Below are 17,730 nucleotides of genomic sequence, written 5' to 3'. Positions count from 1 at the left end.
GGTGGGAAACAACACCCTTCCTATAGACATCAGATGCCAGGCTCTGTCTTTTGTGAGGCTACTGATATGCAGTGCGGTTATCCTGCAACTCTAAACAGAAGCCAAGCTTCCCCTCACACTCCCAGTCAGAACACAGTCTAAACTGCAGCCAGTACCTCAGGGAACAGATGTATCACTGAGATGTATCCCTCATTCACTGGGATGTAATCCCATCACCATGCACTTGGAGCACGGGCACCTTTCTCTTTGTTAACTACAGTGACAGAAATATAGACACACATACCTGCTTCTTTGAGACATGCTTACCTTACTCCATCCAACAGCCAGGATTCATAGGAAGACACTCGCCCTGCCCCCCCCCCACCCCCACCCCAGGAACCCTCTCCTTAAGATGTGGAAACAAGAAGCCCAGCAAGCTTGAGAAACTTGTCTAAGGTTGCACAGCCTCGGGCTCAGGGATGAGTAATGCTATCCCCACTGGTTAAGCTCAGCGAACAGCCTTTCCTGAAAGCTTGATTGAGGTGGTACACAGTGCAAGCCTTACTTTTATGGGATTTCACTGAGTTTCTGCTGTGGCTCTCGGTATGCACAGTAGCTCCCCTACCCAAAGCTTCTCTTGCTGGGGTTTCAGGTACCTGAGGTCAAGGATGCTCCAATGGAAAATTGCACAAATAAATAATTTTATTATGTTGTTACAATTACTCTAGTTATTGGCTGTTATTAAATAGCTTACTATTTTACAAACTAAACCTTGTCACAGGAATGTAGATACAGGAAAAGTGTGTGTGTGTGTGTGTGCGCGCGTGTGTGTGTTTAGTATTTTCTTTAGCCTCAAGCACTTTCCTGGGTTTTAAAACATGTTCCACAGATATGGGGCATTACTTACTTAATTGCCAGAAACTCCTAAATTCAGAAGAATATTAGCAAGTTTCTTAAGTATCCCTGCATTCCAAACCAATACTATCAACCTCTTTATGATCTGTTTGTGTGTATGTGTGTGCGCGTAAGTGTAAGCCAAATGCCCATAGACACCAGAAAGGGGCACTGGATCTTCTGGACTTGGGGTAACAGACAATGGTGAGCTTGCTGGGAACTCAACTCTGGAGGAGCAGCAAGTGCTCTTATCCTCTAAGCCATTTCTCTAACCCCACTATTTGAGGACAGAAATTATATATATATATTAATTAATTTATTAATTTTTTTTTGGTTTTTCGAGACGGAAGGTTTCTCTGTGTAGCCTTGGCTGTCCTGGAACTCACTCTGTAGACCAGGCTGGCCTCGAACTCAGAAATCTGCCTGCCTCTGCATCCCGAGTGCTGGGATTAAAGGCATGCGCCACCACGCCCGGTTGAGAAATATATTTTTTGTAGTTACCCTGGGCCATACGTGGCAACTGAGAACTTAAACCGTGGCTAGTGCACTGGAGGAGCCAGGTTTTCTCATTGTGTGTCAGTAGAATAGCTTTACACCGCAATGGCTGGAGGAGGCTTCCGCAGCAGACAGTGAGCACTCACATCCGCTGCGGTTCTCTGGGCTTTGTTGAGAATCCTGAATGGAGGCGGATGGACTGAGTTAGATTTCCTAGTTCAATTAGTCTGGTCAGTCAATTAACTCCTATTTCAGTGGTCAAGCAGGTTACAAAGAATTACTACCCCCACCTTACACCAAGCCTGTGGGGAGGGGAATGAAATGAATTTGCATATATACAGTCCCTGGAATGGCACTTAGCACACAGGGAACACTTGCCAGCATACATGCCCCCTACATTCCTTCTCGGACTAATTCAAATGTGAAATCTGAGATCTGCCTCTTCAGACCCTTTGTTAAGGAATGTAGTCCTTTGGAGAGGAAGAGCTAGCCAATTCCAGGAAACAGGGACTCTTGAGTTCCCACCCAAGAGAACCCCATCATGGACAGAGACAGTACATGAACAATCTCCCGTCTCCCAGGTCTTCTGTGATCCCTATTCTTCACGCTGACCAACAGGGAATCACCCTGCTTCTAGAAGGCGTGAGCATCTTGGGACGCAGCCAAAAGCCAAGCAGCAGAGGCAGAATCCTTCAGGAAACTCCTGATAAATTCACGTGGACCTGGGGTTGTGGGGGATCCTGAGTCTGTTCACAGGCCTACCACGCTCTCTCTTTCCTTGGATGGTGAGTCCCATGGGAGCCCCCACCCCTTGATTACCTGAGGCGGCGGGGGTTGGGGTGCTGGCCGGTGGAGGCTGGGCAGAGCTGCTGCTCTCGGCCATCAGGCACGGGTTGCTGGCGTTATTCTCTCTTTTGACCAGCAGCTCAGCTGCGCTGGGCAGCGGAATCGGGTGGCTGATGCCCAGTTCTTCTTCCTGGGCCTGCTGTCTTCTCAGGGCCACCTGGAAGCACAGACAGCAAGTCACACTCCAGCAGAGCAGACTCACCTGCAGAGTTCTGCAAAATACCACAGCTTTCCACATCTGGAAGAGAGGTCTCATTTCTGCCTTGTCCATTCACCTGGCTCCCTGGAGGCGCTGGCTAGTTTTACGTCAACCTGACACAAGCTGAAGTCACTGGATAGGAGGAAGCCCCAGTTGAGAAAATGGCCTTGGTATGATCAGACTACAGGTTAAGCCTATAGAACACTTTCTTAATCAGTGATTGATGTGGGAGGGCCCAGGCCATCAGGAGTGGTGTTATCCCTGGGCTGGTGGTCCTTGATTCTATTTTTTTAAAAAAAAAAAAAAAGCTGGCTGAGCAAGCCATGGGGAACAATCCACTAAGCAGTGCCCCCTCATGGTCTCTGCATCAGCTCCTGTTTCCTGGCCTGCCTGAGTCCGGGCTTCCTTCAATGATGACCAGTGATGTGGAAGTATAAGCCAAATAAGCCCTTTCCTCCCCACCAAGTTGCTTTTTTGGTTGTGGTATTTCACCACAGTAATAGAAACGCTAAGACATAAGGTAACTATCATATGCCATCCTGGAAAAACTGTGGAGTAAACTCAAAACCAAGACCTCTGGTGGGTCAGAAAGGTCTTGAGACCATTCACTCCTTCATTCAACACACAGGTTTAAAAAAAAAAAAAGCCACCATACTGGGAAGAACAGAGTAACATCAGGTTAGACCCACGTTCCTCGCCGTTTAGGAGAAACATGCAACATCAACACAAAATGTGCTAGATCCCTACAGAAGAAAATGCAATCAAAATATCTTTAAGACAGAGGTAAGTGGTGGTGTGCCATGTCGGTAATCCCAGCATCCGGAAGGTTCAGAATCAAGAGTTCAAGTCAAACCTGTGCTATGTGTCAAGCCCCTACCTGGGAAAAGAAAAACGTCATTAAAATATATGCATCAGACCAGCAGGTTTCTAGCAGAGCTATAAGCATGGGATGAGCAGGGCTTGAAAATGCCAGGGGAAGGTCAGAACAATCTGAAAGGACAACACACAGGGACCCTGTGCTAAGGAACCCCTCAAGAGCTGTTACCCAGGGCAGGATGGCTTTAGTGGTGAAGGGGGCTGGGACCTGGTGCTCACATCCCTGGAGTGTGAGTGGGTCAGGCAGGAAGGTGACCTAGCCCTGGAGAGAGAGAGAGAGAGAGAGAGAGAGAGAAGAGAAGAGAAGAAAAGAGAAAAGAAAAGAAAAGAAAAGAAAAGAAAAGAAAAGAAAAGAAAAGAAAAGAAAAGAAAAGGGAGAGAAACAACCCAATAGGCTTTTACCAAACTCTGCATGGTCCTTCTTCAGCTTGTCTTTTAAATAACATTTGTTGAAAAGGTTAGGCCCCTAAGAGGCCTAAAGAAAAGAAAGTCTTTTGTTTTGACATGTAACAAAACCAGAAGACTTTCTCTGGAAACTGACCATTGGTGATCTAACACTAGGAGTAAAGTACCAATACCTCAGAGGCCCAAAGCCAAGAGTAAAAGGTTTGGATATCAAAAGGCTAACTCAAAAGCACAGCTCTGTGGGCCAGGAACATTAGCTCAGTGGTGCATGAGCTAAGATTCCACTACCCCCATCAAAGGTCCAACTGCACAAGAGTGTCCTCTGTCCTCCTCACACGCACCCTATGCCCACCACAGTGTTTTTAAAACCCACAACTATAATCAATATGTTAAAATCTACTGTCCAAATTTAATCAATTGGGAGGTTTCACTCATCATCAAAGGAAGCTCTCTAACCCTGAATGTGAGACCTTAAATAAAAGTTTAACTCTTACATAGGTTTGTTTTTTGGTTTGGCTTGTTGTTTTACGTTGTATACATTGACCAAGAGGCTGGGAGATAAGACTAGCAATGGCTTTAGCCAGAAGAAACTGATGCCACAGCAAAGGATTGAAGTATATCAAGACACAAACCGCATGCCCTGGCATACCCCAAATGTACAGCTTAGACATGCCATAAATGCACACCTTTTCAAAAACCTTCTGTTAGGAAATGGTTACTTAAACAGGGAAGAGAGTAGCACCTGATTTTTAAAAAGCATTTATTTTCAACTTATGTTTAATGTCTATTTCCAATTATTTGCAAGTGAGCAAAACCCATTATCATCTGGATTTATAATCTTGAATTGCTTTTTGTTTTTAATTCAGCTTTTAGCCTCAAAATCTGCCCCCTAATGAAGGAGATTCAAAATTAATGTCCCCATTAGAATATATATATTATTAATTTGAGGAAACCCCTTCCATCTGTACTCTTCACACTAAATACGTAATCCAACCATTAAGTGTTCCTAATATTTTTACCTATAATTTAGAAGTCCTTATGTTTTATAATTTCGCGATGCTTTCAATTTAATGTGGAACATAGTCTCATTCATTACAGATTAAGCTAAAATATCTTTTAAGAAACTAAAGAGAACTATTTTTCCTTTAGCGTTTGCAATATGTGAAACCAAAGTATATATAATTTTAGACATATTTTATAAAGTGTGCCACCCATAGGGGTGTATAATCTGTAAGCGTTTGTGGAGTCCTATTTAACTTTCTCATCTACATCACTTTCAAAAGATGTTCTTAACCAAAAGTACTTCGTCTTTAGCAAACATTTCTTTGGCATCTTTTGATTTTAAATAACCTGCCTTAAGATGAAACAACATTCAGGGGGAAAGAATGTATATTATTGTCTTCTAAAGATCCTTTAGGATACCGACGTTTATTTCCGTCAAGCTGCTAAATTACTAGCCTGCTGTTCAAGCTACTAAAAAAAAAAAAAAATGAAAGGAAAAGAACGCTCTACAGAGGTTCAAACTTGCACCTTCCCTACACCTGTATTTTTTATTTAAAAAAAAAAATTCTTAAGCATAACTGAAACGACTACAAATTTGTAAATGCTAGCATTTTCAAAATGGCCGAGACGCTTGCCCGGGTCCGCGGGGCGAACCCGGAAAGTGCGCCAACAGAGGCGCGAACACGTTGCGCTCCCGCCCATCCCGAGGACTTTTCCAGAAAGCCCGGGGAGCAGCACCTTCCCGAGCCACCATGGGCCCCCCTTCCGCCTACAGGACGCCAAGCCAGGGACCCTAGGGGCCCGAATCCCCGCAACGCTCTGTCTGTGTAACGAGAGGTTCGGGGCTATGGAGACTCTTCCCGGAGGAGCAAACCCCTCAATTTTCAGCTAGTAACGAAGTTTTAAATCATGGCAGTCCTCCCAGTGGTGCAAACCCCTCCGATCTGCCAGCAAAGTTTGAATCTCGGGACGCCCGCACCGAAGCTCAAACATTCCTGGTCCCGGGGTTTTCTGACTCAGGGAATCTCGCGACTCCATTCGCAGAGCGCCCTTGTTGACCGTGGGGGCCCAAGTGCGTCGCGAACCCCGAAATTCAGCTGGAAGATTAGCTCAGAATGAAGGGAACCCTGAGCGGAGTTGACTTGAGCCACTCGTCTCCGGAAGGCGAGGGTGCGCGTGTGCAGCCCGAACCCCCGCATCATAGCCGGGAACACCCCCAAATCCGCGGGATTCAAGCAGACATAACCCCCAACCCTCCATCGTCCCCCACCCCCACCCCGACCCCGGCGACTGGAAGCCGCGGCTCGCCCAAGCCGGCGTCCGTCGATGGTCCCCCCTCCCACCCATCTTGCGGGCTTCCCCGGGAGCCCGAACTCACCTGCGCGGCCATCACCCGCTGTCGCTCCGCAATGAGGCTGCACTTCTTGCACTGGCAGTCCCGCCACATGCAGAAGCGCTTGTGGCCCTTGAGTGGCGACGCGTAGCCGTGGTTCCTGCAACGAGCGCATTTGGGCAGCCTCGGGGACTTCTTGCTTCCAGAGCCCAGGCCCGACGGCCCGGAGCCCGAGGCACCTCCGCTGCCCCCTGCGCCGGAGCCCCCGGCCGCTCCGGCCATCGCCCCGGCAGCTTTGCTGTAGCCTCCGGCTTTGCCCTGCGGCGGGGCCCCGGGAGCGTGAGGAACCTCCGTCGGGGTAGAGGGCTTGCCGAATGTGTCGTCGTTCGGCATGGAGCTTCGTCTCCTGCTCCCGGATCCACCCAGCAGGCTGCCTAGGTCCCTAGAAGGAGCGCAGATGGCTGGTGCACCGCAGCTGGACCTGTAGTCCAAATGAAGAGCTCGAGGAGTGGGTGGGGGGTTGTACCTTTTTTTCCCCCTTTTGGCGCGCCTAGCGCAGGACTTTTGGATACTTTTCAGAACCTTCCGAGGATTGCGTGGGCGGGAGAGGGCGCTACGCGGCGTGGCCACGCCCACTGTCCCCCAACTCCATCCACAGCGGTTCTGCTGAGTGCAAGCTTGCACCAGCTGCAAAATTGCTACAAACCTCAGCCGTGTGCAGAGCCCCAGCACGAGCTCCCTCTGCGCGCCCAGCTCCAAGGAATTGAGCAGAGTGGCTGTTGGTTGCTTGGAGGAGGTGACCCACCCGAGGCTTGGAAGAGACCACCCTGTGTGGTCGACTAGCTCCCTTCCCTCACCCCTCGCCCAGGGAGGCCTACTGGAGAACAGAGACTGGCAGCAATTTTCTTTCCCCAACCCCCACTCCCACCCTCTTGTAAGAGTGAGACAAGATTAAAAGCCCAAGAAAGGTCGAGTCTTATGTTTTTGCCAAAGATCCTCAGTTCGTGGGGGCTCACACGCCCCTAAAGTTAAAGGCCTGGGCTTTCTGCCTCCTACAGCCCTGTTTATTTGCTCTCAGGATTTCTACCACCTAGCTCCAGATAGAGAAAGGTCACATTAGGAGGTTCAGCTCTAGCCTGCTTTGCCTTTCGCCATAGGCGTAGATAGCTTTTGTCTTTGAAGCGACTTCCTTTAGGACTCTGCGGGCATGTGGATCTCGGGCATTTCAAAACTGAATGTGGCCAGGCATATTGTCATCTCAGCACCTGGAAGGCTGAAGCAGAAAATCCACCGTGAGTTCAAGGCCAGTCTATGGCCATGTAATGGGTTCCTGGCCGTTTAGAGTTATAGAGACCCTGTCTTGAAATACATAAGGAAATAGATTTTTAAAATGAGAGGGAGAGAGAGAGAGAGAGAGAGAGAGAGAGAGAGAGAGAGAGAGAGAGAGAGAGAGAAACTGAACTGGTGCCAAGCAGAGTGACCGAATTTGTAATTCCCTCACTGTGGTAGAGGCTAAAGGACCCTAAGTTAGTGGTCAGCCTGGATAAAGAGATCCTGTACCTCCCCCTCCCCCCACCCCCAAAAAACCCGTGAATCTGGGAGAGGGATCTTGCAGATGGAGACATTACTCAAAACTCATTCCATGCTAAGATCTACTATTTTATTGTATGGAAATGAACCTCACAACCCAACCCCCAACCCCTGCTCCATCACTCCGGAGCCTTTTCTAGGTTTCCCACCTGCTCTCTGCCAGCGTCCTCTGTCCTCTGTCTTCACTTGCTGGACGGAGAAAATGCCCTCAAGGTCTGCTCAACAAATGTCCAGACTCCTGTGTCTCTCAAAGCCCACACTCCCCATTAAATCACTAAATCAGAATGTCTAGCCTGGCAGCTATTACATCTGTTATCTCAGCAACTGAGGAATTGTGAGTTCCAGGCTGACCTGAGCTACAAACAAGATGAAATCCAGTACAGCCCCACCCCCTATGCCCAAAAAAGTCTGAGTCTCTACGGAAGCCTTCATCTGGGCTATTTCTTTAGTCTTCCAGTGTATTTCTGGCACACAGCCCCCTGCCTCTGAGGGCTATGGCTGGGTACTGTTTTCTACGAGAAAAAAAACAAAAGTCTGAGACCTTGGTTTTCCTCTGCGTCTCTTAGCTTCTGACACCGTCCAGCTGGGACCAGGACTGGCCTCTCTGCCAAGGGTCTCATCTCAAGGCTTGCAATTGCATGTATACTATCAGGAGACTGTCATTGCAACCCACCTCTTCTGCATCTTACTAAAGTCAACACTCGACGTCCACGTTTGGGATGTTTTCCCAAAGGAGCACAGCCTTGGCTCCTCATGGGAAAAGCTACCCAGTGGCCTTGCCTTTTTAGCAGTTTGGCATGGTCAGGTACCTACCTCTGAAATGCCCTAATATGCCTTTCACATTCCAATTCCCATACCTATTCCCTCTGTGCCAGTTCTTTCCATTCCCATTCACTGTCTAAAAAATATTTCAGCCGGGCGGTGGTGGCACAAGCCTTTAATCCCAGCACTTGGGAGGCAGAGGCAGGTGGATTTCTGAGTTCGAGGCCAGCCTGGTCTACAGAGTGAGTTCCAGAACGGCCAGGACTACACAGAGAAACCCTGTCTCGAAAAACCTAAAATAAAATAAAATAAAAATTTTTTTCAAAAAGAACCTTCTAGCTTTACAAAGGACTGTATGTGAAATGCCAGGGAAACTCCCCTTCAGAAAAGGGTCCCCATATAACCATTCACCTACCTTAGAGCTTCTTAAAGGATAGCCACTCCATCAGTCAGAGATGCGCTTGTCCAGTAAAAACCTCTCATTGAAATCTACAAGTCAGCCAGGCCTGATGGCAGAGGCCTGTAATCCCAGCTCCTCCGAAGGCTGAAGCAGGAAGATTTCAAGTTCAAGGTTAGTCTCAGTTACAGAATGAATTCAAAGCCAGCCTAGGCAATGTCATGAGATCCTGTCTTAAAATAAATAAAGAGGCAGCTAGGTGTAGTGGCATCTTGTGTCTTCCTTTAATTTGGAGTCCGAGACAGACGTATCTCTACATAGCAAGTTCCCAGTTATCTGGGGCTAGAAATGAGACAGTGGGGGGGGGGTGGAGCTAGGGATGTAACTCAGTAGTAAAGTACTTGTCTTGAGACCCTAGGTTCAATCCTCAATACCACAAATTAATTGATTGATTGATTGATTGATTGATTAAAACAGATGCCAACTGCTCTTAGCCAGCACTTATTTTTATTTTTTTCATTTTAATAAACTGCAGCTGAATCATACCAAGGCCTGGTCCAGCCTTAGCAATTGAGATAGATAGGAGAAGATGCTGCTGCAGAATCCCGATGATGAGGCACCTTGGACGGAGTGACTTCACTCTATATGACTTAGAAGGAGGAACCTAGACTTTGTAGACCTTGAAACCTAGGAGGTTATGGGAAAATTAATAGCAAATGAGGCTTTTATTCATAAACCAGAGAGGACACAACATGCAGGAAAGAGCCACAAAGGTAGGAAAGGCTGGGTCTATACCCTACACCTCAGTAGGAGGGTGCTTGTTGAGCATGCATGAGGCTCTGGGTTCAATTCCCAGCACAGAAAATGGGCCTCCAGAATGAACAGTCCCACTTGATCTATTTATTTGTGCATTAAAAAGAAGTGTTTGTGGTCCTTGGGTGGAAGCCAGGACTGTATGTGTACCACTGCTTCCTCTGCCCTTCTTTGTATTTTTTTTTTTTTTAATTTTAAGGCAGAGTCTCAGTAACATGTCCATGCTGACCTTGAACTCTCTCTGCAGCCTAAGAAAGCCTTGAATTTTTGATCCTCCTGTCTCAGCCTTCCCATAGCTGGGATTATAGGCCAGTACAGTACTCTACAGGCCCAGTTTTTATAGATATTTTATAAATTCTGACCCCATTGTCCCTTTCTTGCCCAAAAACCAAAGCCCAAAGAGATGGCACAGGTCTGTGCATAGTTACAGAGATCTATGCCCAGGACTCACTGACGGGGGGGGGGGCAGTTTTTAAATGTATCCTTAAAAATGGCTTTTTTTAAAAAAAGCCTGAGCTAAAGCTTCTTAGTTAGGAAATTTTAAAAATGAAATGATTGATAAATTGGGCTGCATCAAAATATAACACTTTGGTGCTTCAAAACCTATCATTTAAAAAAATGAAAAGATAAACAATGGACTGACAGAAAATACTTAGAAATCATGTCTGATAAACAACTCGAATCCAGAATCTGTAAAGAACTATTTTGATTCAATACTTTAAAACAGGCCTGGGGGTAGGGGTGGGGGGCCCATTGGTAGAATACTTGCTCGGCATGCTAGCAGTCCTGAGTTTGATTCCCAGTACCATACACACACATGTATGAACATACAGCCAGGCACAGAGTAACCCCCCTGAAAAATTGTCACAAGAGTCAAAAAGACACATTAACAATAAAGGATAAGGCTAGATCCATAGGGAGGTGGGCAAAGTTCCTGAGGAACTTAAAATACTCACATAAAAGCTGGAGGTGACACCCTATGGCTCTAACCCAAGCATGACGAGTATTGGGGCAGATGGATTCCTGAGTTCACTTTCCAGCCAATCTAACTGAGACAGCAGGCACTAAGTTCACTGAGAGACTTTGTCTCAAATAAAAAAAGAAGAGAGTAACAAGCAAGAGAAATACCTGAAGTCAACCTCTGGCCTCCACATGCATACATATACATAAAGATAGGTTCCTACATACATGCAAACACTCACACATACAAAGACACTGCACACCCCCACCACACACACACACACACACACACACACACACACACACACACACACACACCAAACAAAATCTACTAGGATATCTATCTATGGTTAAACACAGGCTGGAGAGTATGCTCAGTGTAAGAGCACTGGCTGCCCTAGCAGAGGACCTGGGTCTGGCTGGTTCCCAGCCCTCATATGATGGCTCACAAATATCTGTCATTTCAGTTTCAGGGGATCCTGTGCCCTCTTCTAACCTGTGTGGCACCAGGCACATCTACATATATGCAAACAAAACACTCATGTAAATAAGATTTTAAAAAATCAAAAATAAAAACACAGGTAAAACCAGGCATGGTGACATATATCTTTAAATCGAAGCACCCAGGGTGGTCTTGGGTAAATAGTGAGACCTAGTCTCGGTTTTTTGTTTGTTTGTTTGTTTTTGTTTTTTAAATAACAACTACTGAATGAATGAATGAATAAACCTCAAGTTTCAACGAGGTCAGGGGTAGAAGCATGGACCTTGGATCCCAACCTCTAGGCACAACATGAACCCTGGAGGTCTTTCAAGAAGATCCAATCTGGAAAATGAAAACAGTCTTCATCTCGGACATCCGGAATTTGCTCAGAGCCAGGGCGCCTGGGACCGGAGAGACCATGTTGATGTCTGTGGCCCGTGCTGCCGCCTAGAGTTACTACGGTGGCCCCGTGCCCTGTGCTAAGGCAGAGGGCCATGTTGGTTTCCGTGTTTGACTGCCACCAGAGACTATGCTGGGGTCCATGCCACCTGCTGATGCAGGAGACCCCCGTGGATGTCCGTGATCTACACCGTTACCGGAAACCACGTGGAACTCCGTGATCTGTGCTTCCATTGACTGCAAAGGGCAAGAATACTTCTTTTGCTTTGGTAGCGATGGGCGCAAGCTCACAGTAGAGAAAGACTCACAGAAGGCTTCTATGGCAACCCCTAACCCTAGCCCACCCCCAGAAGTAACAGCCTAGATAGGAAGCCATTGAAGTCAACTTAAAAATTGTGATGAGGATACTGAAGTGTAGCTCTTCGCAACTGATGGCTTCCAATGGGCGTGGGAAAGGACTTTTGTTTTGTTTTGTTTTGTTTTGTTTTGTTTTGTTTTGTTTTGTTTTGTTTTGTTTAGAAGCTAGCCACTGGGAGTTTGACCATGTTCCAGTAAGTATATGGGGAACATAAACTGAACTTTCTACCTTCTTCTCTTCCTCCTCTCCTCTTTTCCTCCTTCTTTTTCTTTTGGTGTGTGTGTGTGGGGGGCAGACCTGGAGGGACTGGTAAGTGAGTGTGATCAGGGTATGTTATGTGAAATTCCCAGATAATCAATAAAACATGTTATACTGAAAAAAAGAAAAAGAAAAAAACAAATCGCAGACAACAGCAAATGCAGAGAAACTAGAGAAACTAAGATTCTCGTAGATTGCTAATAGGAATCTAAAATAAATCTGTATTTAGCCACTTTGAAATTTTTATCACATGACCCAGAAAAAAATAAAAACATAAAAATTCGTAGCAGTATTATTCATTTGAAACAATTCAAATGATCTATAGACAAAATGTGCTGTACCTATATGAAATATTAATTTACAATTAAAGGGAGTGACGTGACAGCAAATGTTCCAGCATGAGTGGCCCTTAAGAGCATCCATCCCTGTGGGACTAAGGAGATGGTCCAGTGGGGAAAGTCCTGGCAGCACAAATGTGAGGGTGGGGGGTTCAAGTCCCAATACCCATGCAATCATGACAGCTAGTCTAGACTCGCAGCTCCCAAGAGTCTGGGACAAGATTCCCAGAGACAAGTCAGCCTCGCTAGACAAACTGAACAAGTGAGCTGGGTTGCTTTGAAAGATCTCGACTCCATATAGAAGGACAGGAGAGATTGAGGAAGACCCCCCCCAGTGCCATCTGTGGGCTTCCACATGCGTGCATGTGTACATCAACACGTGTGAGCACCACTCTACATATGTATCAACTCCCCACACACATGCTGTGTGTAAAAGAGACCAGATTTTACATACCACTTATCTATACGAACTGTTCAGAGAAGTAAATACAGAAAGAAAAGAGACTAGCACTAAGGGTTCTGGGTAGGAACTGAGAGTGAGTATAAATGGGTATAAAGTACTTTTACAAAATAAGACAATGGTCTAAAAGGACTTCAGAGCTCTGCAAATTTACGAAAATAAGAGTATAATTAAAACAGGTGAATTTTCTGATATGTATGTAATATACCCTACCTCAAGGCAGCAGTTTGGAATTTTGAATTAAAAGAAAAGATTCATGCTATACATGATGATTTAATTTTCAAAATATAAGTAACTATATCAGCAGAGTGAAGTAGCTTACTGAATGATCTGTAAATAACAGGATCATGCATATCATTTTGTCCGATAGGAGTCTCCTATTTTGACATCCAGTAGGTTTGGAATTACAATGATGAACACAGGGTCTCTTTGTGTTGAGTACATGCTATCACTAAGCAGGTCCCAAAGACCTTCTGATCTTTTCTAATTCGTTTTTTAAAGCATATTTATTTATTTATTTTATGTGTTTGGATGTTTCACTTGCATATATGGTTGTGCCTAATGAGATTCAGGGAAAGGCCCGAGGAGGCCTTTGAACAAGAGAGCGTTGGATCCCCTGGGACTGAAGCTACTGATGGTTGTGAACCACCATTTGGATGCTGCAAACCCAACTGGGGTCCTCTGCAACAGCAGCCAGGACTCTTAAGTGATGAAACATCTCTCTAGCCCCTCATCCTTCTAAATTCCTTTAAATAGGAAGCATCGCTTTTATTATGAGGAAAACATGCTTTAGTTTATTGGCAAGGCTGTGTATAGTGACCTTAAACAAGCTACCTAGCTGCTTTGTGACTTAACCACATCACCCGTGAAAAGGAAGGGGTGACAATGCCGACCTCAGATGGTTGTAGGAAAGACTAAGGTAGCTGATATTTGTGACATATTTATATAATTATCTGACACATGGCATTATATCTGTTGTTCCTTCCATGATGGAAAGAGAAGAAAGAACACAGAATGTGTATTCTTGCCTTCTACCTGGGGGAAGAACCTGTCTGGAGGGGTGTTCTATATGAAGGCACTTACAGTAAAGTTGCCCACTTTTCGTTTTGTCTGGTTTGTTTCAGGTCGTGACGTAACTAGTCAAGGGAAAATTCTCCGGGGTTCGTTTTGACATAGGTTATCATCTGAGATGCAATCTGGGCCAACATGCTCTATCAGCTCACGGTGTCAAATACGTGGCTGAGTCCAGTGACCTGATGATGGGTGTGGGCGAGCCATGTCTCAGGAGGGGGATGAGCAACTGAAAACAGAAGCAGGCCGGGGAGGGCTCAGCACTTGTGTGAGATGGAAAAGCTATCCTGTACTTTCAGGGGATCTGAGGAGTCATAAAGAGAAAAACAGGACATTCTAGGTCACAGGGACAATGGATGGAAGTGTGGGTGTTGGGAGCAAGCCCGAGGGTTGGGGGAGAGGGCACAGACATGCCAGTCTGGAACAGAGGAGTCAAGACGAAGCCCAGCAGGAGATAAGCTTGGGCCGATAGCATGGCACCTAGCCTGCCAGTGGGCCTGTTGGCCTCTCTCCTCTAGGCGAATGGAGGATGATGGAGGCTTTTGTCCTTGAGCCGGTTCAGGAATGAAAGTGGGTTCTGCTAATCACTGTGAGATTTGAACAAACCACTCAGTGTATTTGAGCCTTCTGGCCTTAAGTAGGGGACAATAATATCATAGGAATTAGAGATATTTGTAAAATGTCAAGAATGATGCCTGCCTGCCGCTAGAAAATGTTTGATCACTGTTGTTAATAGATTGTAGCACAGATTGGGAGGAGCAGAAGGAATTTGAAAGCAGATAACGCTGGCAGGGACCCTAAGTATTCAGGACAACGGCTATGCCTGCAGCAGCAGAAACAAGTGGAAATGACCAGCCACGTTCTCCACACATTTGAGTGAACTCCTGCAGGTGTCCACACACAGGGAGGACTGGCAGTCAAAGCTGTGGCATTATGGTAGGAATGTAGGCTTTGCAGTCACACGGCCTGTGTTAGGTGCTGGACCCTCCCCACTTTCCAGTTTCGTGGCTACAGGAAAGTCACTTTGCCGTCCTTCCTTTCATCTGGAGGCTGGAAACGACTTGAGGACTGCCGTGAAGATGCCATTGCTGTGTGTGAGAGAATGGGCGTTAAGGCCATGATCTCCCAGAAGACAAGCAGTAGTGTAAGAGGTGGTGTTTCGCGCTCTGCAAGGTGACTTTGAAGCTCAGAATAGTGAGCCAGGCAGGAGGCTGGAGGATCGGGGGCATTTATTGGTTCTTCCCAAGCAGGTTTTACCAAGATCAAAAATAGGAGGCCAACTAAAGGCCTGGGAGGAAATGACAAAGTTTCTGGGTAGCAAACCCTGCCACAAAGCTGACTATGCTCACAATCCTGGAGCAGCCAGGGCCAAACCTGGGCCCTTAAGAAGACAGTGGGTTCAAAGACAGGACACATTCATTATATGCAGCACCCTGGCTGGCCAGCGAGGTGAGGGTTCCCGAAGGAAGCAGCAGGGCCACACAAGAAGGGAAGGCCTTGACCTTGATCAGCAGGGGTCATCACTATGTCAGGAGACGGGCTCATAAGCAGGAACTGGGAGCTATCACCCAAATAAAAAGCCTATTTTTCTCTGTTTAAGAGTACAGTGGTCTCACTGGGGCATGTTAATGCACACCTTTAATCCTAGCAGTCAGGAGGCAAAGGCAAGTAGGTCTCTGTGAGTTTGAGGCCAGCCTGGTCTACACAGTGAGTTCCAGGACAGCCAGGGTTACATAGAGATGCCCTGTCTTAAAATGAAATAAAATAAAATATTTAAAAGATAGAAAATGTATTAGTCAGTGTTCTCTAGAGTCACAGAACTTGCAGATAGTCTCTATATAGTAAAGGAATTTATTGATGACTTACAGTCTGCAGTCCAAATCCCAACAATGGTTCAGTAGTAGCTGTGAATGGAAGTCCAAGGATCTAGCAGTTGCTGAGTCCCACACCGCAAGAAGACAAAAGAGCGAGAGCCAGACTCCCTTCTTCCAATGTNCTTATATGGTCCCCAGCAGAAGGTNTAGCCCAGATTAAAGGTGTGTGCCACCACACCTTTAATCCCAGATGACCTTGGACTCGGAGATCTCCCTGTCTTAATCTTCTGGATTCAATCACCACTGTGACTCAAGATCTCCATACCAAGATCCAGATCAGAAACTTCTATCTCCCAGTCTCCAGATTAGGTCCACTGGTGAGCCTTCCAATTCTGGATTGTAGTTCATTTCAAATATAGTCAAGTTGACAACCAGGAATAGCCACTACAGAAAATATGGTGGTTTGTGTTTTTTTTTTATTCCAATAAAAATTAAGAGGTATAAAAGTTTGAGTATGTTTAAGAAAAGGTCATCATCTAGGAAAGTCACATTAAGTAAAGTGACAGAAAATGGACTTATGGTCCAGACCAGACAAACTAAGGATTACATTTTACAGATTAGTGTAGGATTTGGGAGATGGCACGGTAGGTAAAGGGAGTGGCTGGCTTTGATCCCTGAGATCCCAAGGCAGAAGGAGAAAAAGTCATGAAAGATACCCTCTGACCGTCACACATGTGCCATGGCCGGGACACAGACGAATGGATAGATTTTTATTTTATTTCATTTCAGTTTAAAAGATAATTGTCCTAGTTGGGTTTAACTGTCCTCTTGACACAACTTTCTAGAGTCATCTGAGAGCATCAGTTGAGAAACTGCCCGAATCAAATTGTCCCAGGACCTGTCTGTAGGGATTATCTTGGTTGTTGATTGGTACAGGAAGGCCCAGCACACTGAAAGTAATACCATCCCTAGGCAGGCAAGCCTGAACTGTACAATAAAGCTGAGTATTAGCTGAGTATTAGCTGGCCTGCAACTACCTAGGAGAAGCTGGAAAGATGGCTCAGCAGTTAAGAACACGGGTTGTTCTTTCAAGGATTCTGAGTTCAATTCCAAGCACCCACATAGCTGTTCCCAACTGTCTGTAACAGGATCGAATGCCCTCTTCTGGTGTGCAGATGGACATGCAGACAAAGCACACATTTACATTAAATAACTAAGTCTTAAAAAAAAAAAAAAAAGGACTGGTGAGATGGCTCAGCAGGTAAGAGCACCCGACTGCTCTTCTGAAGGTCCTGAGTTCAAATCCCAGCAACCACATGGTGGCTTACAACCATCCGTAAGGAGATCTGACTCCCTCTTCTGGTGTGTCCAAAGACATCTACAGTGTACTTATATATANTCCCAGCAACCACATGGTGGCTTACAACCATCCGTAAGGAGATCTGACTCCCTCTTCTGGTGTGTCCAAAGACATCTACAGTGTACTTATATATAATAAATAAATAAATCTTTAAAAAAAAAAAAAGACTTTCAAAATAAGCTAGAGGTAAGGTGCAGCTTAGCTCAGGTGTCTATTCTATTGTGTTCTGTAGCCCCTAACTTGGCGATTTCTCAGTCTGCAAACCAGGTTAGCAAAGCTAATTGTGTCAAGATAAATAACACTGTAAGCATACTCATGTTCTTTTTTTAAAATTATTTGAAATACAACTTTATTCTGATTCTAAGCGAAAAGAACGGAAATGATCTAACAAACAAGATTTCACCACTGAACAATGTGATGCGACTGTAGTAGTCTTATCTTTGAAATCCAGGAAGGAAACAACTCTGTTCTAAACAGCTAAATATGCAAGTCCAAAAAAGGAAGGTATGTTTAACTGCCACATTCACTCGGAAGCCCATTCATCATCTCCTCCAGCATCCCAGTGACGTACTCAGTCTGCTTAGCTAAATAAGGTGACACGCTCGCGCTGCACCGCTGGCTGGCATCACAGGACAGTTGC

At 45.8% G+C, this 17,730-nt stretch overlaps 1 protein-coding gene across 1 annotated transcript in view; it reads right to left on the bottom strand.

The window, feature by feature from the left end:
• Nucleotides 1–6,555, bottom strand: part of Dmrt1 (doublesex and mab-3 related transcription factor 1) — a 95,838-nt gene extending 89,283 nt beyond the window's left edge. Inside the window, exons 1-2 of the mRNA XM_021202709.1 lie at nt 6,075–6,555; nt 2,188–2,371 (exon numbers count right to left, since the gene is read on the bottom strand). Of these exons, the coding sequence (XP_021058368.1) occupies nt 2,188–2,371; nt 6,075–6,422 (532 nt within the window). The 5' untranslated portion in view covers nt 6,423–6,555. The remainder of the gene's footprint in view (nt 1–2,187; nt 2,372–6,074) is intronic.
• Nucleotides 6,556–17,730: the final 11,175 nt, after the last annotated feature.

This window comes from Mus pahari, chromosome 1 (genome assembly GCF_900095145.1).
Source record: "Mus pahari chromosome 1, PAHARI_EIJ_v1.1, whole genome shotgun sequence".
In the NCBI taxonomy this organism is placed as follows: Eukaryota; Metazoa; Chordata; class Mammalia; order Rodentia; family Muridae; genus Mus; species Mus pahari.
Note: the sequence above shows the minus strand (reverse complement) of the source record. Positions and strands in the feature narration are given on the sequence as shown.